We start from the raw sequence: 23,416 nt of genomic DNA, 5'->3' as shown, positions 1-23,416 counted from the left end.
ACCAGGGAAACACATAGATCAGGTAGCCCTGAAAATGTGTTCTGAAAAGGGCCAGCAGAGCTTAGCATTTTATAATCACGAAAAGGGGGAGAGATTAAAGGGGAGAGATAGAAGGACAGCCCTCTTAACCTTTGTCTTTCTGGCACCATTATGACTGCTTCTAAGTCAAGTGGTCTTATGATAGCATTTCTCAGGACAGGTGGAAGTGACTGCTTGCTTATCCCAAATCTTCCATGGCACTGTGATTTAGCTTACCTGGACAGAGCTGATATTTTTTATCCACCAGGAAGGACTGGGTTCAAGGAACTTCTGGATAACTGAACACTTGGAGGTTCCTGGAGGGTGATGCACCCGGGGAGGGGCATGGAAGCTCTGCACCCCTTCCCCCATACCTTGCCCTATGCATTTCTTCATCTGTGTCCTTTGTAATATCTTTTGTAATAAACCAGTAAACATAAGTAAGTGTTTCCCTGAGTTCTGTAAGGCACTCAGAAAATCACAGACCCAAGGATGTGGTTGTGCAAACCCTGACTTTCACCTGGTCAATCAGAAGTTTTAGGGGCCTGAACTTGCAACTGGCATCCGATGTGGGGGACAGTCTTAGGGACTAAGCCCGCAACATGTGGGACCTGACACTATCTCCAGGTAGCTAGTATTGGAATTGATTTGAATTGGAGGACATCCAGCTGGTATCTGCTGTGAAATTGATTGTTTGCTTGCTGATGTAAAGAAATTTCCACACATTTGGTCACAGACGTCAGAGTCTGTCTTCTGTGTTGATGATTGTGCTGTGAGAGCAGAGGATAAACTTTTCCCCCCACACTCAGTAGGTCTTGTTATCTTGTACTAAATGTCTTCCAGTTTGGTCCTTATTTTTCAAAATTTCCTCGGCTTATGTAAGACCTTAGATTTTACACATAAATTTTAAATTCAGCTTGATAATTCTCCCATTCCCCAAAAAGAAAACAGAAGAAGCAAACAGAAACAAAACAAAAAAGCAAGCAAGCAAAAAACTTTGCCATAATTTTCAATGGGATTTTACTGAATACAGATTAATTTGGAGAGAACTGATATCTTTAAAGTATTTAGTTTTATAATCCCCAAATTGGGCATATTATCTGTTTATTTAGTTCTGTTAATTTCCCCCAATGATGTTTTGTAATTTTCAGTATGGAAGTCTTGTTAATCTTTTGTTAGTTTTAGTCTTATATATTTAATATTTTTGGATGCTATTGTGAAAACTATTATTTTCTTGATTTTGTTTCTATTTGTTTTTTATAGAGCATAATATAATTGGTTTTATGTATATCGATCTCATCCAACAATGTTATTAAATTTACTTATTTAATCTATTAGGTTGTCTGTTATTCTTATTTTCTAAGTACTTGATCATGTCAAGAGTAAATAATGACAATTTTACCTCCTTTACAATCCTTATAACTTTTATTGTTTTTCTTGCCATTTTTCATTGCCTGACACTTCCAGTTCTCCAGATATCAAGGGGAAAGTTTTAAATACTTCGCTGAGTCTGAGAGAAGCTGGGGCCTCTACCTGGACAGCCCCTTCCTCCCACTGCATCCTGGGGTGGGGGGGGTCTTCTTTCTTTCTCCTGAAGTGTTTATGGGGAGATCCTAGTGGCTTTGACATTCACACCACATGACTGGTTCACCTGTTTGTTGAGAACATGTAGGAGGAAAACAGCACAGCCTGCCACAGTAATTGCAGGAAGACTGAAAAAAAATCCTCATCAATGCCAGGGGATGTAAAAACCATTTCCTTTCCAAATACCCAATGATTTAGAGGCAGAACATCTCTCTTGTATTAAGACTTAGAGTAACACCAGCTGAAAACTTCAGTTTCTTTCCTTTGGATACAGGCTTCTCTATCCAGGTACAGGACAGGGGTGGGGCCTCATGACTGAAGGTGGATTCAGAGGGTGGGCAAGAGCCCAAGCCCTGACCCTCGACCCTGTATATGCCTTGGGGCACAGTCTGATGGCGCCATGACTGGTGCCTTTGTGTGGTTGAATCCAGATTGACAAGACAAAAGAAAAGTTGTTTTTTTTTTTCTTAAATGAAATAGCATCAAGCTCCCTGGGAGCATGTGTTTTGAGTAACCACAGGTGATGGATGCTACAAGTACAAATGGATTAACTACCTCAGTCCTTATAGTGAGATTGGAACTAAGGGCGGGACTCGTGCATAAGGGTATGAATCCCAGCCAGGAGAAGTGAGTTGAGGCTTCTGCCACAAAAGGTTTGTTCTTGGGGAGCAGGCAGGCCTGCCAGGATCCCCCTCATATTGGTTGGGTTGGGAGGGCTAGCCATTAGGTCCAGCCTGTCTGCCTTCCTTGCCCATGTTTCCCCTCTTTTGCCCCCAGCTCGTCCCCCTCTCACCTGCTATAGTTTTGTTGGACCTGATGGTGAGGTGAGGCTTTGCCTTCTCCCTTCTACAGAAGAGGCTGGCTGGAGGTGAGACCTGGGGCTTAGCCTGGAACCCATCACCCGGCCTCAAAGTCAGGAAGCCTGGAGAAGCCAGAGCTGAGACCTCCTCAACAGGGTTTCTTGAGATCCTCCACCTCCACTGGACCCTTTTCTCCATCTTCAAGGGGTCAGTTGGCTCTAGCAGGAGAAGGGGTGGAGTAGGATCCTTTGCCCTGGGAGAGTCCAAGGGCCCAGTCCTTGGGGTTCACTCAGGCCTTCTTTGTAGTCAGGGAGCTCCACTGGGTGATCCCAGCCCCTCCCCACCCTCTAATAGACCTTCTCATAGAAGCCCCGTTTCGTGAAAAACTAAACATATAGTTGCCGCATGGCCCAGCAATTACATTCCAGGGCATTTATATCAGAGAAATGAAAATTTGTGTTCAATACCTAAATGTTCATGATAGCTTTATTTTAGTAGCCCCACACTAGAAACAGAAAAAATGTCCTTCAATAGGTGAATAGTTAAAAGCTGTAGTACATCCGTACCATGGAATACTACTTAGCTGTAAAAAAGAACAAATTGATGATATATGCACCAGCTTGATCTCAAGGGAAAAATACCAATCTCAAAAAGTAACATACTATTGTGATTCCTTTTATTTAACATTCTCAAAATGACACAATTATAGAGATGGAGAAGAGATTAGCGGTTTCCAGGTGTTAGGTGATGGTGTGTGTGTGAGGGGTTGTGACTCTAAAGGGTAGCGTGAGGGAGATCTGTAATAAACGAATAACTTTGCACTTGATAGTGGTGGTGGTTCCACAAATCTACAAGTGTGATTAAATGCAGGCATAGAACTATACACACACATTGTACCAATGTCAGTTTCTTAGTTTTGTTATTGTACTATAGTTACCTATGATATAAATATTTGGAGAAACTGGGTGGAAGCACACACAGAATCTCTCTGTACTCTCTTTGCAGTTTCCTGTGAATCTGTAATTCTTTCAAAGTAAAAAGTTCCCAAACCCTCACAGCACCAAATGCTGGCAAGGGTGTAGAACAACAGGAACACTCATTCACTGCTGGTAGGAATGCAAGGTGGTACAGCCACTTTGGAAGACACTCTGGCAGTTTCTTACAAAGCTAGACATACTCTTACCATATGATCCAGCAGTTGCACTCCTAAGTATCTACCTGAACGAATGGAAAACTTATATTCACACAAAAAACTGTACACACATGTTTATTCATATTTGTCAAAAATTGAAAGCAGTCACCATGTCCTTCAATAGGTGAGTGGATAAACAAATATTGGTACATCCCTACAATGGAGTAGTATTTAGCATTAAAGAGAAACATGCTGGACTTCTGGTCAAGATGGTGGAATAGATGGTACCCAGTGTCACCCTCTGCCACAATCAATCAATTTACAACTTAAAAAGCAACAACTACCAACCTGGGGCTGCTAGGGCTCAGAGGAACAGGAGGAGAGATCTACAGAGTTCATGAAGGCAGGAGAAACCACAATGAGAGAAAGGACCATTCCAACTGTTTCAAGCCCTGGCCACTTCAAAGCTAGCCCTGGTGAGCACGTGGAGCAAGAGCAGGCAAAAGCCGCCACTGTGCCTTTCATATGAAGTTGGAGGCTGCAGGAGAGAAGAGGGTCTCAGTGGCCCCCAGGCCAGCAAGACCACTAACAGGGTTCCCACGGACCCACATAGGAGTGAGGGGCCACAGACAACTGAAAAAAGGAGCCACTCAGAAGTTGGTGAGTCATTGCAAGGGAAGGGTGCATGGCCTGCCCCATGGGAAGTGTTTGGAGTGCAGGAGTTGGGGGAGACTTGCCCACTGAGGGGACATTGGGGCACAACATGGACAGCTAATCTGCCCTCCAATCAACACAGGCCCACTCAGTGGAGACTGGCCAGGAATGCAGAAATGCAGGGGGTGCAGTTTGCTGAAAAGACTGAGGTCCAGACCAGAGTTTCCACACAACCCAGGTGTACCAGACCTCACAAGACCCAGAAGTACTTACAAGGTCAGCAATCAAAACCTCAGCTACACAAAAAGCCTTCCCCAGAGAATCAGCAACAAAGCAGCAATTTATCTCAACCGCAGGGTTCAAGTGCTGGTTCCCTTAGGAAGTTCCCCCATTTTAGAAGTAAGCAAAGGACAATAAATTAGCTCCAGTTCAGAGTTTGAGCGGTAGGAACAGCAAATAATCCAACACAGAGCTAAAAGAAAAAGCAAAATATCCACAGATCAGAGACAAAATTTGATATTAACCAGTAAAGGTCTAACACCACCAAAGAACACCTATAAAACCTAGAAGAATTGGAAGTCCCCTGGACTCCCAAGCCAAGATGCAGGGTGCAGAGGGCCTCAGCCACGCCTCCCTGAAGTCTGCATCCAGTCCAGTGATGACCACTGAGCTGCTGCCAGAAGCATCTCAGGCTGCCAAACCAGTGCAGTGGGGGAGCTGAGGGCCTCAGCCATGACCCCCAACATCCACAGCCAGTGCAGAGATGACCACCAAGCTGCCACTGGAAATGCCCTGGGCTCCTTACCTGAAGCGGTGGGGGGCTGAGGGTCTCATCCAAGCTCCCCTGATGTCCACACAAAGCCCAGCGATGACCACCGAACTGCCACCAGAAGCACCCTGGGCTACCAAACCACGGCGGTGGGGGCTAAGGACCTCATCCAGGCTCCCCTGATGTCCACATCCAGCCCTGTAATGACCGAGCCACCACCAGAAGCCCCCAGGCTCCCCTGCTAGAATGAGGGGGCTGCCACAGACCTCGACCACACACCCCCTTTCTTCTCCTCCCACCCTATCTCTCTCCCCTTCCCTTCTCTCCTTCTCCCCCAACTGCTCTGCAACATCTTAGAATGTAAAAAAATAACAATAAATGAATAAATTTTTCAAATAAAAAATTTTAGAAAAAAGAGAAATGAGCTATGAAGCTGTGAAAAGACATGGAGGAAACTTATATGCATATTGCTAAGTGAAAGCAGCCAGTCTGAAAAAGCTACATACTGTAGGATTACAACTATATAACATTCTGGAAAAACTACAGAGACAGGAAATAGATTAGTGGTTGCCAGGGGTTCATGGGAAGGAGGCGAGGGATGACTAGGTGGAGCAGGGTGCGTTATTAGGTCAGTGAAACTATTCTGTACCATACTGTAATGGTGTATACACGACATTAGAACCCATAGAACTGTATATACAGAGTGAACCCTAACGTAACTAGCTATGAACTTTAGCTATAATAAGTATCAGCATTGGTTCCTCAGTTGTAACTAGTCTACTATGCTAATGCAGCATATTAATAACAGGAGAAACTGCAGTGAGGGGTGGGGTGCAGGGAAGGAAGTGCATGGGAGCTCTGTACTTTCTCTGCAATTTTTCTGTAAACTTAAAACTGCTCTAAAAATAAGGTCTATTTAAAAAGTAGTTTTCTTACATGGGAGAATATGGTTTTACTTTTTGCCTTTTTATGCCATACTTGTCGGTGTTTTTGTGTATTCTCTACTGTACATCTACATAAAAAGTATAGGTATGTAAAAGAAACACCCAAGCCTATTCTATCTTCAATATTGTCGAGATTCTGCTTTGCTTCTCTAAAGCGGTAAGTAGAGGAAATTTGTTACGTATTAGTAAGTCTTCCACAGTCGCGCTGCCTTGGTGTGTGCTTATTTCACTTTGCTTCTCTTGGGTTTTTATCACTAGGCTGTAGAAATTTTGAGGAAAACAATGGGATGTGTACTTTTTGCAATATTATTATCACTAAGCATAGTACCTAATTACTTTGCATTTTTCCTTTAATTCTCATAATAATTCAACATAGTAAAAATTAACATTAGTGTTTTCATGAGAAATCTGAGGCTAAGTTAAGTTAGATAAATGCAAGTCTAAGTCACTTCAACAGCACTTATTTGCCAGTTTATCACACTATCCTGGGTAATTAATCTTTATGATTTGTGCTAGGTTTTGGTAACCATTTTAGAAATAAATATCAAGTCATAGTTTCACAGACAAATGAGCAATAGCTCACTGTGTTTCAAATATTCTTTCCTCTCATTTTAATATCATATCCTGCCCCTCCCCCAATCTTTACTCAGTTTTTCCTCTCAAGGACACATCTCCAAATATAAGATGGTTCTAATAATAAGTGAGACAATTGTCTTGGTAAAGAAACAGGCATCCAAGACTCTAACAGAATGGCAATCTTCAGTGTCCAATCTCATTCCTCGTTAAGTCTGGAACGTGTGATATTGATATGTAAATTCTGCAATGTATGTGGATTCTCTTATCACTCTGCTCCCCACTCTACCCATCTGCTGCCCTCCATCTGTTTCACCCATTGTCAGAGGCCAAACCCTGGGATTTGAGATTCACTCTACTGAAGATACAGATATGTCATTGACTTGGAGGCTCAAGAACTAGAAACAGATTTTGAACCCCTTACTCAGTAGAAATCTTCCAACAAACAAAGCCAGCTCTAGGGTTTTCCAGGTGAACACTAGACCACAGCAACAAGATTGCCTGCGCATGCTCAGAATGACACCAAGCCCTAATGAACCTGGATATTTCTGATTAATTCCAGAGCTGATAAGATACATTCAACATTCAGACATTTCAAAATGGAAGGTTTCCATATATTCCCCAGTCCTACCCACGCACCCCCCACACCAACCCACAAAGAACTAGTTCAAACACTGAAATCTCCACCCAAGGTCCATCAAAATTGTTTATTGTATTCAGGGAAATTACGGTTTGGAGAAACTGCAAACAGTAAGTACACAGGAGATGCCCCCATTGAATGCTTAGAAAGTTCCATAGCAGAGAAAGAATCCTACGGGGTTTATTCCAGAGACACTACATGATAATAATAAAATGATGGGGAAAAGAGGGAAAACAGATATAGAAAAGGGCAAGAGACAGGGAAGCCAACTAGATGTTGGAGTGTGGAGAGATCAGGGAAGGCATCACCACGTGGGGTGGATAAAGGGCTGGAAAATGCTGAAGATGGTTGTTTTCACTGAGGTAAACAATTGGAGTATTGCCAACTTTGCAAAGCTATTAAGGCAGAAATTTCTTGATTGATCTTCTCACTCGGAAAGGCCATCACCTGTAGCAGGACACACATAGTTACTGAAGAATTAAAAATGAATTTTTTTGAGCTGTTCCTTCAGATTTCTTCCACTTCTCTCTTAATCCTTTGACTGTGTAAAAGTCTCTTAATATTAATCTGACCTCTAGTAAATATGACCTTTTCAACATGAACTGTATAACCTACTCTCCAAGTGAGCATGGATGAGCAACCTTGGTTTAGCTTTTTGTAAGCTTCTGATAGCACTTTTCAGGCTGGAGGAGTAAAAACAGGCATCGGCCTCTAAGAGATTTCCATTTTATGCAATCAATCTACCCTAACTCCAAAGGAGCCAGGCTCTGGAAATGATTTTGAACTGATGACCTCTCCAAGGAAATATAATCCAGGAAGTTCCCAAATCCTGAGGCTTCCTTTCTTAGATCACTGGACTCAGTATTCTAATGTGAAACAATGGTCTTAGGTCCTGGAGATAATTTCCAAGACTGCAGCTGTGGCCTAAGTGAATATCTTTGGAAAGGGATGAGGGACCCTGAAGCTTTGGGACACCAGATGATGCCAATGTCCGATTTGTTCTAGCAACGAGAAATCAAGAGCCCACAGCTTTTCCTGCCCTTCTTTCTTAAAGGTATTACATGCTCCTGTCCTCACTGTTTTTCTTTCTCAGCTATCTCCATATATGTCTTCCTCTGACCATGCCTAACCCACCTCCACGTGCCTCACAGAGGCCCTCGGCGTTCTGCAGCATTGCCTTTGCGTACGCCCTTGATGATGAAGAAGGTCCCCACAACGATGCCCACCAGACCCACAACCAGGCCCAGGGCACACACCACGTTCTCTGTAGTCTCTGGGAGGGGGGGTTGCACTTCAAACTCTGGGGAAACATAAAACAGAGTACATGGTAATGAATGTGATGGGGAGAAACACTTAGGACAAAACATAGGGAACTTAGTCAAGAGAATAGTTATTAATATATTAAAGAAGAGGAAGACAGAATGATGTATTAGGGAATTGCTGATTAAAAAGCAGAAGCTGGGTAATGGGAGAAGACAGGTATATGAATTGTAGCAGATGTCATGAAGCAATTAGGACACTCTAGATTCCAGGGGTCCACACAGGATTCTAGGTTCCTCACAGGAGGAAACCTTAAAATAAAGGACTTGAAGGATGGTCCATACCCCAGTGCTTGAGAAGAGGCTTATCCAAACCATAGTGCTCCACCTTGCAGTCATAGACATCCTCAGTTGAGGGCAGGAAGGGGAGATAGTAGAACTTGCGGAAAAGTTGGTCATCCCTGGGCAGGAAGACTGTCTCTGACACTCCTGTGGTGACGGGTTTTCCATTTTGAAGCCACGTGACTTTGATCACCGGAGGGGTGAACTTGTCGACAAAACAGATGAGGACGTTAGGCTCTCCCAGTTCCACATGGCTCTTTGAGAGCACGGTCACCTCTGGAGATACTGGGGACACATGACAGAAATTAGCCTTTGCCGCTTGGGCTTGCCCCTCTCCCTCCCACACTGAATTGTGGTACGATCCTAGCTAAAGACTCCAAAGTTGAAAAAGCAGTTGAAATTGTGCCCTGAGAAGTCTCTGCCACATTCTCAGATACCTATCTCTGACACCCTCTCCCATGTACCAGAGCCAATATTGAGGTATAAGATGTCCAAGGACCTCATTCCTGGATCCCCCAGCATGGTCTCAGAACAACAACTTTGTGAGTGACCATGGATGACAGAGACAACTCTTGAGCACACCAAAAAAGGAACAAGCCTATTAAGTTCGCAAGCCTGTGGCATGAGAATTTTTGGTTTGCACATGGCCAGGTTAGGCCCTTGGGAGGGAAAGTCAGTCACAATAACATAACACAGAGAACTGAAGCATCTATTTTAAAGCTATGGATTCCCATGTCCAGGAGTGCAACAGAGAGAGAGAGATACCATTGGTGATCGGGGTGTGGTTGGAACGCTTCATCATGATGTCCAGGTTGAATTTGTTCACAGCTTTATTGGCCAATGCACCCTGAGCCTCAAAGCTGGCAAATTTTCCAAATTCTTCAACCCGCCAGATCGTCTCCTTCTTTTCCAGATCCACATGGAAAATCTCATCACCATCAAAGTCAAACATATACTCTGCCGACTCCTCAGGGGCCATATAGAACTCAGCCTGGATGATCACATGCTCCTCTGAAAAGGCAGGAAAGGGAGTTAGGGTGGGAATCAGGAGAGGGAGATGAAGAAAGTACATGTGGGCGGGAGGTGGTGGAGAGAGACAGGGCCAAGCGGGATGGGAGGGATGGACAGCAGGATGAGTGGAAAGATGAGGTGTGGGTGAAAGACATCCATACTGAGCAAAGCTGGGAGGGGAGAAATCGGGGGCAGTGTTAGAGGGTGGATTGAAGGAGAGGAGGGCTGAAAAGCCCAGGGTCTTGTGAAGCTGTTGTTTGGCTCCATGTTATGAGCTGATGAATGATTTTCTCTTTAGATATCCAGCAGCAACCCCTAAACAGGAAATGTTCTCTCCCTCTCTTTACCCAGGCACTAAATGCCCTTAGGCCAGAATTCTGGAGTGTCTGTTTCTCAGAACATTGTACTCTGACAGAAAGACTGTTTGAGAGGTTGGGTTCTGAACTCTGGAATCAAGTAAAATCAGCTACTTGCCTAGCGATCTTGAACAGATTATTTTACCTACGTACGTGTGGTTTTTCAAGTATAGTTTTGCTGTGATTTTGATTCTAGCATGGGTTTGTTCTTACGATTAAATAAGATAAGGTAAACAATTTCTTGTTATATCAGCAGGCCTATAACAAACTCTGTTCACATTCTATGGTCAGAAACTGCTTTTATTTAAGGACTGCACCCATGGGAAATATAACTGGGGCCTGAGGCACCCAGGAAATTAAGATTGGGACCTTGTAGTGTTGTAGAGCACCCACTTCCCTGGACCCAAACCCACATTGTAGATATTTCTGTGAGAAGGATCACATTTGGATCAACCTTGGCAACTTGACCTTTTACCTTAATACTCCTTAAATTGGGACTGTCATTATGGGACATATTACATTGTCATCGACACTGCGAATAACCAACACCAAGGGAATAATTAACTTGAAAAAGGAAAGCTACAATTGGAGAGTATGCAGCCTCCATAGTGTATGTAGATGAGAGGGATTTTTTTCTTTATTTAGTCTTCAGAGATAAAATGAGAAGTTTTAATATATGATTGTATATTGATAAACCTAAGAATTTATTTAGCATTTGCAGCGGTGTATGCACACAAATGTCTTAGCTGCTCCCTTTCAACCCAAGGAAAGAGCCTCTATCTTTATAAGTAAGCAACTTTCTATGCTCTTTATGGCCAGTAGAAACCTACAATTGGCCATTAGAAAACTACAATTGGCCAGTAGAAACCTACAATTGCCATTATGATTCTAGGAGCTGGGTGATTACTTTGCTCATTTCCAGTCTACCTGCCACCCTCTGTGGGGGTCACTGTCGGTGAAGAATACATTTTCAAAATATACCTCTACAACAGTGCAAGTATTTGCCCTGGAGATGATAGAGAAAAATAACAGACTCCCCCCTTCCTTATTTGTTTTTCTGTTCTCTTGGAAATATTACTAAGTAGCAGTGACCAAAGATCATGAAATATCTACTGTACCATGGGGGAGAGAACAAAGGAATGGCCATCACTGTCCCAGGAGGCAGTAAATTAAACGTAATTCATATCAGCATGCCTGTCCTTCCCCCTCCTTGGGCAAATTGTTACTTTTTGGTGACTTTTCTTCCTAGTGATCTTCAATACAATGTCTGTGCTCAAAATATGTGGACAGAATTTACATGCCAAAAATAACTACCATGTATTCAGCTAAGAACACTGCTAAGAACTTGTATTTTTTCTCCTTTAATTTTAACAAAATTGTGAGGTTTTTCATTTTTAATTTTACTAATTTTTCAGAAAGAAAAATTAAAGCCTAGAGATATAACTTGTTAATACCTGTCATAAAATATTCCCCACTCCCCAAGTTTGTCTTACATGAAGTCAGTGTATTAATCAATATACAACTCAGTTTTGTTCCTCTAAACTAAATTAGACTTACTTTAATTTGTGGTGAGGGAAGAACTCCTCCAAACTTCAATTTATTATAATTTCAGATTTAGACCCACATAATATATGTCAGACTTTTCTTTCTCTCCAAAAATTGCATTGCAAATGTCCACTGTTCATTTCTCCAATGCCTCATAGTCTATTGTCCCTATTTTTGATTATTTCAATGCCTACCTTTGATAGCCCATGATTCCTTAGGGCTCATCAGGACAGCCATGATGAAAAATCCTGGCACCAGCACTCCACTTTTGTCCATTTTCTTCTTGTGTGCTTTGATGGGGTTCAGTAGAGCTCACGAGTGAGGCAGAACAGACAAGAATAAGAGAAAATTTGATGTGGGAGTGTGATAGAGTTTGACATGATTAAAATTCAAATCAGTTGAGTTTCAGCCAATCAGAAAAACCTCTTGAGATGACACATCTGTTTCTAGGGGAAGGGCTCTCGTAAAGTGTCCAGGACAAGAGACACTTAGTTCATTAGATAAGAAAGTAAAGTTCTCAAACAATAACAACCAAAAAAAAAATCAAGTTTTTGAGAATGTTCACTCACAGACTTCCATCCCAATCTGAATTCTAGAAAGGGATATCCCTGAAGCACATTAGTGAGAGTAAAATCAATGGAAACACCTTAAAGTGAGAGCTAAATACAGATCATGCCTCTGTGCTGTGACAGCTGGGGGTTTATTTAAGGAACAACAAATAATCTAAAGAGAAGGTAAATTGTCAGACCATGAAGAATGCCTGAATTTTGGCAGGACTGAGTGACAGAGCTTTACTTAAGAAGCTCCTTTCTCTACATAGTTCTCCTCCAGTGTCCTAGACACCAAGATAACCAACTCAGCCCAAGAGTTTCGGATCCCTGGCATTGAGCTATATTTAGATAACATTAGAGGAGAAACGCTGAGTTTCAACACTCTGTAAGCTGGAGAGGGATGGAAAGCTACACCTTGGAACACAGGCATTGATTACTGGAAACGGTGGGCTATAAAGAGGGTACCTTCTCCTACTCCGTGCCATCTTAAATATGACCAGAGTTTGGAGTAGACTGCTAGAGACACACCTCACTTGAGGACTCATGTCAATGAATATGGTAGAGAAAACTGGGCAAAGCTTATTTTACTGGGAACACTAAGGATAATGATTTGCAGGAGGGCTTTACCATTCCTTCCCCCACATCATAAGATTATGAAAGTTCTTCTCCTGTCATACAATTATTAAGTTCTGATCTGAAGAATATATTTTAATGTTCACCATAGAGACTACTGAAAGAGACTCTAGCTGTCATGTTTCTGAAAATATAGTGCAATAGAAAGGAAAATGTTAAACCACACGTAGAAAGAACTGGAATCCAAATATGAAGGTACTTCAAAAAGTTTGTGGAAAAATAGAATTGAAAGATAATAGGATCTTTCCACGAACTTTTTGAAGTACACTTGTACTTCTAATGAAGAGCGACCTGGCAGTAAGGCAACCCACCAGACAGTGACTCCATTGCTTAATATTAGCCATGAGCCGTGGATGGATTAGGATGATTTAGGGTGGATTTTCTACACCATTGTGCTGAGGTTTTATCCTACCATGCAGCTGTCCTCATAACTTATGAGGAAAAACACCCTATACATTATTGATTATGTGATCACATCTAAGGGCTTTGAACATCCTGTGACATTAACTCTAGATCACTAAGAGGAGACCCACAGCATGATTCTGCCCTAAAAGTGTTCAGGAATACAATGCTTGCAGGCAGCGGAATGGGCAAGATGAGAATTGTACAGTATCAGTCCGTGCTGTGAGTTTGATCCTATGATTTATACTTATCTTCTTTTTCAGAAGCAAAGCCAAGTATACTTTTTCTATGACTACCCTTTGCTGACTGCCATAATGCCTTGTTCTCAAAAGGTGCTTAATACATATATGGTAAATTCAAGCACATTTTACATGTTACAATAGCACCTTCAACCGAAGGTGTTGCTCAGCAACTTATGACATTGTTTAGTCCTAAGATCCTGATTGGTTTTCTTCATGAGATTACTAAATTTGGGAAAAGACTTTAAGTTCCCTTTCTCTGTGATAGGAGAGAAGGTTCTATTTGAACATTACTCATGGTTCCCTGTTCTCTCCCAAACTGTAGCTTCCTGTGCGTTTTTAGAGGGAATTTCCGAAGGCACCTGACAGAAATCTTCTTGGTGACACTAAATGGTGAGAAGCCACCATATCAGTCAGAGTTCAATCAGGCAATAGAAATCTCTGTAGACACTCAACAGAGTTGAATCTGTTACAGGGAATTACACCTTAAAACCATTAGGAAGTCTGGAGGAGCACAAGTCAGTGAAGACCCCCAACTTTGAGAGGTCAGGAACCTGTAGGAAGCCTCTGCAGATGCCACAGCTCCTCTAAGCCCCAAAGAGTGGAATGTCCTGGAAATACAAGGCTGCTGCGAAACTCATGTCTGGGAAGCCCTGTGTCTACTGCATGAGATGGCTTCAGCCTCACTTCCACCTCCCAAATCTCATAATACCAAGTTTCACTGGAAAAATGTATGTATGTATGTATGTATGCCACATTCAGAAACCTGGAGGCCAGGAGAGCCTGGGAGATGCAATCTTCTTACTTCGGTTCTGTAAGATATAGATACACGCAGGACCATAAAAGCAAATGGGAATTTCATAAAAATTACTAAATGTATATATATATATATACACACACATACATACACACAAAACCCACCATAGCTCATTCTGGTTCTTCCTACAGTGCCAAGCCTAAAACAAGAAAAAATTATTTTGGAGTAATAGGTTAGGGCTTGGAAATGAAATAGCTTTCACATTGGGCCCAGATCAAGTCTGGAAACTCAATACTTGATATGTTTGTGTGTTTTGAGAACCTCCAGCCCCTTTGTGGGCTTTCTTTTCCCCAGTCCTCCCCACTTTTCCCTCTAGTACTGAAGGTCTCAATGGAGTCTCTCCTAGTGAGGACTTCCTACCAGAAGTGCTGAGGGGATTTGATAAAGGCCTTTTCTTCCCGATTCACAATGCAAAAACCTTCTCTTGTTCTGTGTCACTTGTCCACATCTTGAGAGGTGGCAGAAGCTAGACTGCTGAAATAAATCTCTCTCAGCATGAAAACTGTGAACTGTCGATATCAACAAGTGAGCTAGAGTGTGGGTTATAGACCTCCCCAGCATGTCCTGTGTGAATAAAGGCCCCATGATGACTGGGCTCATGTTTAACCTGGGAGGATGACAGTTTGAGAGTTTGGTTCATTCTCTCTTCACCTCCACCTGAAACCTGATGTTTTAAAGATCTGAGTTCTCTTTATACAGACCTCCAGCAGAGTGAAATTACCCCTCTTTACCTGGATAGTCTTTGTAAATAAGAAAATGCCGATGTGTGGGGATGGGGTGGGTGGGGTGATGGGGTGAGGGTTGGAGACTTTCAATCCATGTCTCACAGTATTTCCCTGCTGGCCAACCACACTTTCCATTGCTATAACCTGAGCGTCTATACCAGATTGTTTTGTAACTCCCAGTTTTCTTGTCTGTTCTAAAAGGCACAGGCTGAATCTTATAATTGAGAGACTGTGACAGAAAACATGAGTTTGAAAAAAATCAAATAAGCCTAAGTGTGGTTGACTCCAATAGCTGCCTCCATGTGGCCAATGAACGGCTTGGTCCACTCTCAGCACTTCCTTCTGTTCCTTAGACATTCTGGCAACTTGTTTTCAGAATTCCTCCCAACTCTGTCGTCATGTTTGCCACTCCAAAGCCGGCACAGGTAATTAGAATATAGGTCATTCTAATGCACAATTGTTTTCATCTTCTGAAAAGTGCCTCCCATCAGCTATGAATCCTCTTTTAGCCACTTTCCCAGGAATAGAGAATGATTTTACTTAATCATCCATACAAGACAGAGTCCAGAAACCGCATCCTTAAATATTATATTCTATTGCAGGGTCTAAATTGTGGAACCTCCCTCACTCATCAAGGTCTAAATGATTTCATAGAATTTATGTGCTTCACCTGCGTGTGTGTGTGTGTGTGTGTTTAGGAAAGGAGAGCTGGAGAAGTCTCCACTTCAAATCAATCTCATTTATATAATTTTTAATTTACTCATTAATTATTTAAATACTATTTGTATATATTCTATATTTAAGGTTCTCTTTTTTGTATGTTTTTGAGAACATCTGAAGCATACAAATGTAACTGCTAGATTGGACGAGCACTAAGTGAAATGTTTAATCAAACTGAAGTTCATTGTGTCTGCTATTGCCCCTTCACAGATTCTCACTAGAGGTGCTATGCCCTGCTGTTGGGTGTGAATTACAGCATACCATATGAATTATTTGCTCAATTTTAATTAACAGACCATCCTATAATTCCCTTGAGTTCCACAGACATATCCTAACTCAGCAATTGGATTGCTTATTACTATGTAATAATCAGAAGTCCCAACTTGATTTATGATAAATCTTTTTCTATCCCGTGCCAGAAATTTTTGCAGGCAGGAATGAGTTTTGTTCTCCTTCCTCTTCACATTCTAGGTGGCTCTTTGTGGCTATGGCCCATCTGGGGTGAGTTCAAAGAGAGGGAAGAAGAGAAAAAGGCAGGAGATATCTTATTGGAAATGAAATCTTTGTGTTCTCTGGGCCTGGGTCATGTTCAAAGCAAAACTTTTCTCTTGTGCAAGCTTTTATAGGCTCTTCTAACTCCCTCGTGTGCGTGTCTGGTGTATAAGAAATACTGAAACCCCCTTTGTGCCCACAAACTCTGGGAGTGCAGACCTTTCCCAATGCAGGCAACTTTTCCAGGATCCACCACCAACTAGTCTGTCCACCCTGCCCTTTAGGTTTCCCAGGTGGGATCAGAAACCAATTCCATTGTCCTCAACCACTCAACTTCATGTCAGGTAAAGGAAACTCTTGGTCCTCCTAGAAAATAGTTTCACAAATTACATGCAAGTTAGTCCCTTTCCCACGTACTGTGGTGGTTGAGGATAAAATTCATAGTAAAGAGAAGATCCATTCAAGAATACAAATCTGCTCCATCTTATACTGTCCTTCCTACACTCCTTTGATCGATGGAGAGAGCAAAACAGGTTCCTGTTATTTCATTTGTGAATTGTGCAAAAGATGTTAAGAACAATCTCACAAGTCCATAGATAGATACCTGTGTTAATGGCCCTTTAGTTGAAACTGAGGAAAGAACATGCACATTAAAAACAAAACAACAGCAAATATTATATGAAGTATAAATCACAATCATTGTCTGTCACTAGTCACTAGACATAATTATAACACAGTGAAGAACGTGAACATAGAACTAGCTATGTTAACTATGTTTCTTAGCCCAATTTTCTTACAGGATAATACAGAACAGTAGGCATATAATACGGTTTTCTTAGATTAAGCGTTACACAGGGGTCTCTCTGTTAAGGGACAAATTTGAGTTTCCTTCAATCTCTTTTAAGTCTCCTGCTCTTTTTTCCAAGAGTAAAATTGATATTTGAGGCATTAATCAGTTCTGTGTTCTGTCAAATTACTCAAGATTACAGTGCCAGTGGACTTCTAAGTTACTAAATGACATCTACATCTGGGCATTTGTCACATAGAAGGCACAGCTCCTTAGAATTAACTCTAATGTTTTCGGTGGAAAGTAGCAGGATTTCTAGAAGGACCTTTTCCTTTAGCCAGAAGGGAATTTAGAGACTGGGATTCTGAGAACCAACCAAGTCCAGACGATAGTGCCACCAATTCCTACCACCATTTCTCTGGGCATGTGCAGCACTATTTGGAAATGTTTAGCCATTAAGCATGATCTCTGCTAATGTTTGAAAATTGCAAGAATGTCTGTATAGCAGCCCTCTTCTACTCTTACCCTTTTATAAAGGGTATAATTGAGGGTGAGAAACTGAAAACCTGAAGGTGGTTTACTTTATATATTTGGTTAGCACTCATAGTAAAGGGGCTGGGTTCTAAACTAGGAAAATCACTTACTGCAGAGAAGTTAAAAGACAAGAAGTTGAAGATGAGAGTTTAGAAATGTGAAGAATCAATCGCTAGAGCCTCCTGACTAGTTGGATTAGGATGAGAAAGGTGTTAGAAAATTATTTTTTTTTAAAAGTAGTTAAGTTTTCAAGTCTGAACGCTGTGAATGAATGGAAGAAATTTTCACAAAAAAATAGAAGTCATAAGAGAAGGTGTCTCTTGTTCGCATTGAGTCCAGCGTGGGACAACCACAGAGCGCAAGAGGAAAATGTAAGTGACCACAAGAGGACAGGGGAGAACACGAGTGGATAAGCAGCATCTAAAGAACAGACCATAAAAAATAAAATAAAATAAAATAAAGAACAGACCATTTCAAGACTCAGGATAATACATGAGGAGCGTTCAAAGATGTGAACTATTTTAGAAGAAACAAGAGTGACAATAGAGAGTAATCTATTTCGGATTTCTGAGGTTATTTTTGAACTTTGAAACTTTTAAGGTAGAAAGAAAGATGAGAAATAGGCAGGAGGATTGTTACTGACTTCACTAAAATTCTGTATCGTGGTCAATAGCATGGGTACTTTCGGTACACACTTTCTTCCTCCCCAATTAAAAATACTGCCAGTAATAGATATCATGTTAAATCTTGCCATTATATTCATTAGATGATAATTGTATTTCCATTTTGTCTTGAGAAAACTGGGTTTTAAAGAAGCCTTGTATTTTGATGGTCTCACTTAGAAAGTGGGGACTGTGGTTTTCTACATCCAGTCTCTAACTCTGTAGGGAGTAATATGTGGAGTATAAGAACCAGTCCATTCAAAAGACTTAAACCACCCCAGCCACAAATACAGCCTTGAGTGGGGATGACAGTTGTTGGTCTTGTACACTGTGTTTATGGGTATTTCAAAGATTCTCAGGAAACATCTCTTTTCCCTAGTTTCTAATAAATGATATAAGTGGGACTAGGCTTCCCTCTTGTGGTCAGTAGTATTTAACTCTTCATAAATGTTTTGACGTTGAGTATTCAGACAGCTTATAAAAGGTCAAAGATTTCTTAACTCAGGATCTTTAATTTTTTCCTCATGTACATACTAAAAAATTTTCTGGGTGTTACTTAGCCTGTGTAAGTGGTTTGCAACTTCAAATGTTTAACGTTTAGACCATGAGTTGTATCTAAAAAATATATCACATCTACACCAGGTATCACTTAGCCTAAGCTATGACCATGCCTTTTTTGAATAAGCACACAAACAAAATATAGAATGTACTTGTCTTAAATAATTTGAAAATTGAAATGATCTCTTAGAACGGAAAAAAATTAACTCTATCACTTTGACTCTTGTGGGTAAATGCTTAACAATACCCTTTCTACTCCTCCATGACAAATTTAGTCTTAGGCTAATTTTCTGTTTTTCTTAAACCTGATAAAGGAAGAATGTCAGCTGGATTTCTAGACAACATTGCTTGTGGTAAAAATGGTCTCTTACTGGCAATTTGTATCATGACTGGGAAGAATATTTGATGAACTGTAACAAATGGTGGGAACCCCTAGTTTGGGCATCTCTGAATGCAGTGACCCTTCTAACTGGGCAGGTCCTTACAGGGACTCTGGAAGCTACGCCCATGGATGTGTTACAGGAGATACTGGCTTCTGTGGGGCATGAGGATTCTAAGCCAGGATGTACCCCACTTCCACAGGTATAAATTCATCTACTTGCACCTAAATTGTTATTTGGGGAGTAGGGTGGGAAGAAAATAGTTCCTAGACTACGTTATAAATTGTTTCAAGAACTTCTCCCACTGAAGAAAAATACCTGATGCTGACCCCTTAGCATGCTTTGATTTCTGTCTAATATTCTTTTAAGTTAATCTGAGAGTGGAGTGTGGCTTATGGTAATCATTTGACTCTGAGTGTTTAATTAAACCTAAGAAGACCCCCCTGGGTCTTGATATATGGACAGTTTTGATTTTATTTCCTTTTTTTTTGTATATACTTGTGTATACATAACATGGTGTGTGTGTGTGTGTGTGTGTGTGTGTATACACGGGAGGTATACATAATATATATAATTTATATATATTTATATGTAATTCATAAAAAATTAAAATTCATTTATTATTATATATTATATATTATATATATATAATTTCCCATGACATTTTTGAAAGAATCTGCATATTTTTACAGCTTTAACATAACCAATCTCACACCTACTCTTTTAGTTTTGATTTCTTTTGTTACCAAACTTAATTTACATTAAATAAATTAAACATATTATAATTATCTAAGGATAGGTGCACAATATTTTAATATATGTCAAAAAGACATTAAAATTTTATGATGAGTGACTTCTTAATGGGTACAGAAGGTCGAGGCAAGGAGCTCTCCAACATTACCAGATTTTGCCACCAACAGCACAGAGAAGATAAAAGAGATGTAGCAAAATTCAAGAAGAATAATTGAGATCCACCCACCATGTAGCTCTACATTAATTAGAGAGAGAAAGGGGGAGAGAGAGAGCATGTACCATGATATCGATCAGTTACCTAACAGCAGCCCAAGAGCACCGTGAGCTGTGATGTGACCGTGGACCATAGCCCCGAAGACAGACAGGAGAGCAGCACAGCTCCCCAAGGACTGTCTAACTTGCTGTGTATCTCAGTCCATTCCCGATGCTATAACAAAATACCTTAAGCTGGATAATGTAGAGAGAGCAGAAATTTATTTCTCACAGTTCTGAGGATGGGGGTCCAAGATCAAGGTGCTGGCACTCAATGTCTCATGAGGGCATTTTTGCCGTGTCCTCACATGGTGGAAGGGGAAAAAAAGGCAAAAAGATGACTTTGTGTCCTATCATAGCAGAAGAGATAGAAGGGCAAAAAGGGCCTAGCTGGTTCCTTTGAGCCCTTTTATAAGGTACTAATCCCATTCATGAGGGCAGAGCCCTCACGACTTAATCACCTCCTAAAGGCCCCACCTCTTAATACTATCACATTTGTTCTTAGGTTCCAACATAGGAATCTTTGGGCAACACATATATTCAAACAATAGCACCATGAGAACTGCTGGAGCAACCTGAGCTTATTAGGGTTTGATCAAGAGACATCCGCACAGGTTTCACTCCTATCACAAGACCACGGGTGGCTCAGGACTGCGGATGAGCCTCTGAGACAGTCAGCGAAACACATGTCTATTGATGGAGGCACCGATAAAGAAGATGTGGCATATACATACAATGGAATATTATTCAACCTTAAAAAAGAAGGAAATCCTGCCATATGCAACAACATGGATGGACCTGCAGGATGTTATGTTAAGTAAAATAAGTCAGTCAAACAAAGACAAACCCTGTGTGGTTCCACTTATCCGAAGTATTTAAGATAGTCAAACTCATAGAAACAGAGAATAGGATGGTGGTTGCCAGGGGCTGGAGAAGGGGAAAACGGGCAGTTACTGTTCAGTGAATATGAAGTTTCAGTTACACGAGAAGAATACCTTTTAGAGATTTGCCATACAACATTGTGACTATAGTTAACATTATAGTACTGTACACTTAAAAATTTGTTAAGAGGGCAGATCTCATGTTAAGTGTTCTTATTACAATAACAAAATAAAATAAAATAAATGGGGGGGGAGGTGGCCCAGAATTTATGATTGTTACCAGCAGGAGGGTTATTTCAATACAAACTACTCCACCAAAATTAGAGGCCAGAACCCTCCTTCCATAGGTTTTAATTAAGACCTGGGTAGGTTTTCATCCCTTCAAATGTCAGTGAGATATCACTGAAGACAATCAGATGTAACCTGTTCCCCCCCCCCAAGCCCTCATTGGACCTGGAAGCCCCTGACATACTTGTCCAATCAACATGCTCAACCACAGGGAGGTGGTGTGCTTGGTGACCATCAGCAACCCCTTGAGACATGGGTACACGGGTGGGAAGGGCTGCGTCAAGATCTGGGACATCAGCCACTCCTGCAATAAGAGTCCCCTCTCAGCTCGACTGTCTGAAGAGAGATAATTATATCCGTTCCTGTAAATTGCTGCCTGATGGCTGCACTTTCATAGTGGGAGGGGAAGCCAGTACTTTGTCTATTTGGGACCTGGGAGCTCTGACCCCATGCATCAAGGTGGAGCTGACATCCTCGGCCCCTGCCTGCTATGCCCTGGCCATCAGCCCCAATTCCAAGGTCTGCTTCTTGTGCTGCAGCGACGGCAGCATCACCATGTGGGACCTGTACAACCAGATGCTGGTGAGGCAATTTCAGGGCCACACAGACAGAGCCAGCTGTATTGACATTTTTAACGATGGCACCAAGCTCTGGACAGGTGGTTTGGACAACACAGTCAGGTCCTGGGACCTGCGGGAAGGGCAGCAGCTGCAGCAGCAAGACTTCACCTCACAGATATTGTCCCTGGGGTACTGCCCGACCAGTAGATGGCTTCATAGACTGTAGCCTTCTTGTCCCCTGAGCCAGTGACTACATACTTACCATCTACAGATGTCACAGCTAAGCACGGTCAGGTCCTGGGACCTGCGGGAAGGGCAGCAGCTGCAGCAGCAAGACTTCACCTCACAGATATTGTCCCTGGGGTACTGCCCACAGCAACAACGTGGAGGTTCTTCATGTGAACAACCTGAACAAGTACCAGCTGCTCCTCCATGAGAGCTGCGTGGTCTCCCTGAAATTTGCTTATTGTGGTAAATGGTTTGTGAGTACTGGAAAAGATAACCTCCTTGATGCTTGGCAGACCCCCTATGGAGCCAGTATACTCCAGTCCAAAAAGTCCTTATCAGTGCTTAGCTGTGACATCTGTAGATGGTAAGTATGTAGTCACTGGCTCAGGGGACAAGAAGGCTACAGTCTATGAAGCCATCTACTGAAAACATTATATGGTTTGACATTTACAGTTGAATTAGGACAAAATTTATAGAAATCAAAAAGTTGTAACTTTAAAAGAAAAACAAAACACAGAAACCTATTTCCAAACCTTGACACAAAACTACTTTTGAGTCTATGAAGAGGAGACGATGAGGCCATCCACAAGAAGGTCACCTGTCTACCTAGAGCAAATGGAGCTCAGAGGCCACGTGCACAGAGGGGCCAAGGGTTTGGTAGGACTGAGGAATGGAAGCTGCTGACCCACGTGCGAGCCTATTCTGTTCTTTCTGGGTGATCTGTCGGTCATGGCTTGCTCGAGTGTGAGATGACCTTTCTGTTCTTGCAGTTCACCTCACTTCCATCCCTTGTAGAGCAGTGGTGTCTCCAACGAACTTGTTTCCTGGTTTTGCATCTTGTGAAATGTTTTTTTGTATTTCTGTTGAAGGTTAAACATTGGTATAAGTTGTAAATATATTTGGTTTATTACAGTAAAGGCTTTAGTACCAAAAAAAAATTGTCAGTGAGAGACTCAGTTCTGAAATTCGGTGTTTACTGACCTTCTCTCTGGCCTCCTTTCCCAGGTGGCTTCAAGACCTGGCATATATGGGCAGGGAAGGACCCTCCTTGTGCTTGGCATAGACCCAGGGCTCAGGCAATTCTTTGTCTCCTGAGCATGGACAACATGCAAGTGACTTGATTCTTCTGCCTTTGGAGTTTGGGGCCCCATCCACCGTCCTGTGCTGCAGGACTGTAGGGCTTTAAAAACTAATACCACCTTAAGCGACATTACAAGTGGATTAACATGGCAGCCTAAGATGGCGCCAGGAGGAAGTAGGGTGGGAGTGTCTGCGGGAACCTTGCCATGGCCCTTATTGGCCAAATACATGCTTCCGTGCTCGTGAA

General features: G+C 41.8%; 1 protein-coding gene and 1 pseudogene across 1 annotated transcript; one reads left to right on the top strand and one right to left on the bottom strand.

The window, feature by feature from the left end:
* Positions 1-7,167: 7,167 nt before the first annotated feature.
* On the bottom strand, positions 7,168-11,947 carry LOC134378198 (mamu class II histocompatibility antigen, DR alpha chain). The gene is made up of 5 exons (XM_063097182.1): positions 11,822-11,947; positions 9,481-9,726; positions 8,719-9,000; positions 8,249-8,414; positions 7,168-7,561 (listed from the first exon to the last, which is right to left on the bottom strand). The coding sequence occupies exons 1-4, from the start codon at positions 11,901-11,903 to the stop codon at positions 8,260-8,262; spliced, it is 765 nt and encodes a 254-aa protein (XP_062953252.1). The 5' UTR covers positions 11,904-11,947; the 3' UTR covers positions 7,168-7,561; positions 8,249-8,259.
* A 7,307-nt stretch (positions 11,948-19,254) lies between these two features.
* On the top strand, positions 19,255-22,515 carry LOC134379004 (transducin-like enhancer protein 1; annotated as a pseudogene).
* Positions 22,516-23,416: the final 901 nt, after the last annotated feature.

Source organism: Cynocephalus volans, chromosome 5 (genome assembly GCF_027409185.1).
Source record: "Cynocephalus volans isolate mCynVol1 chromosome 5, mCynVol1.pri, whole genome shotgun sequence".
Taxonomy (NCBI): Eukaryota; Metazoa; Chordata; class Mammalia; order Dermoptera; family Cynocephalidae; genus Cynocephalus; species Cynocephalus volans.
The sequence above is the reverse complement of the archived record's forward strand: the minus strand, read 5'-3'. Positions and strand labels throughout refer to the sequence as shown.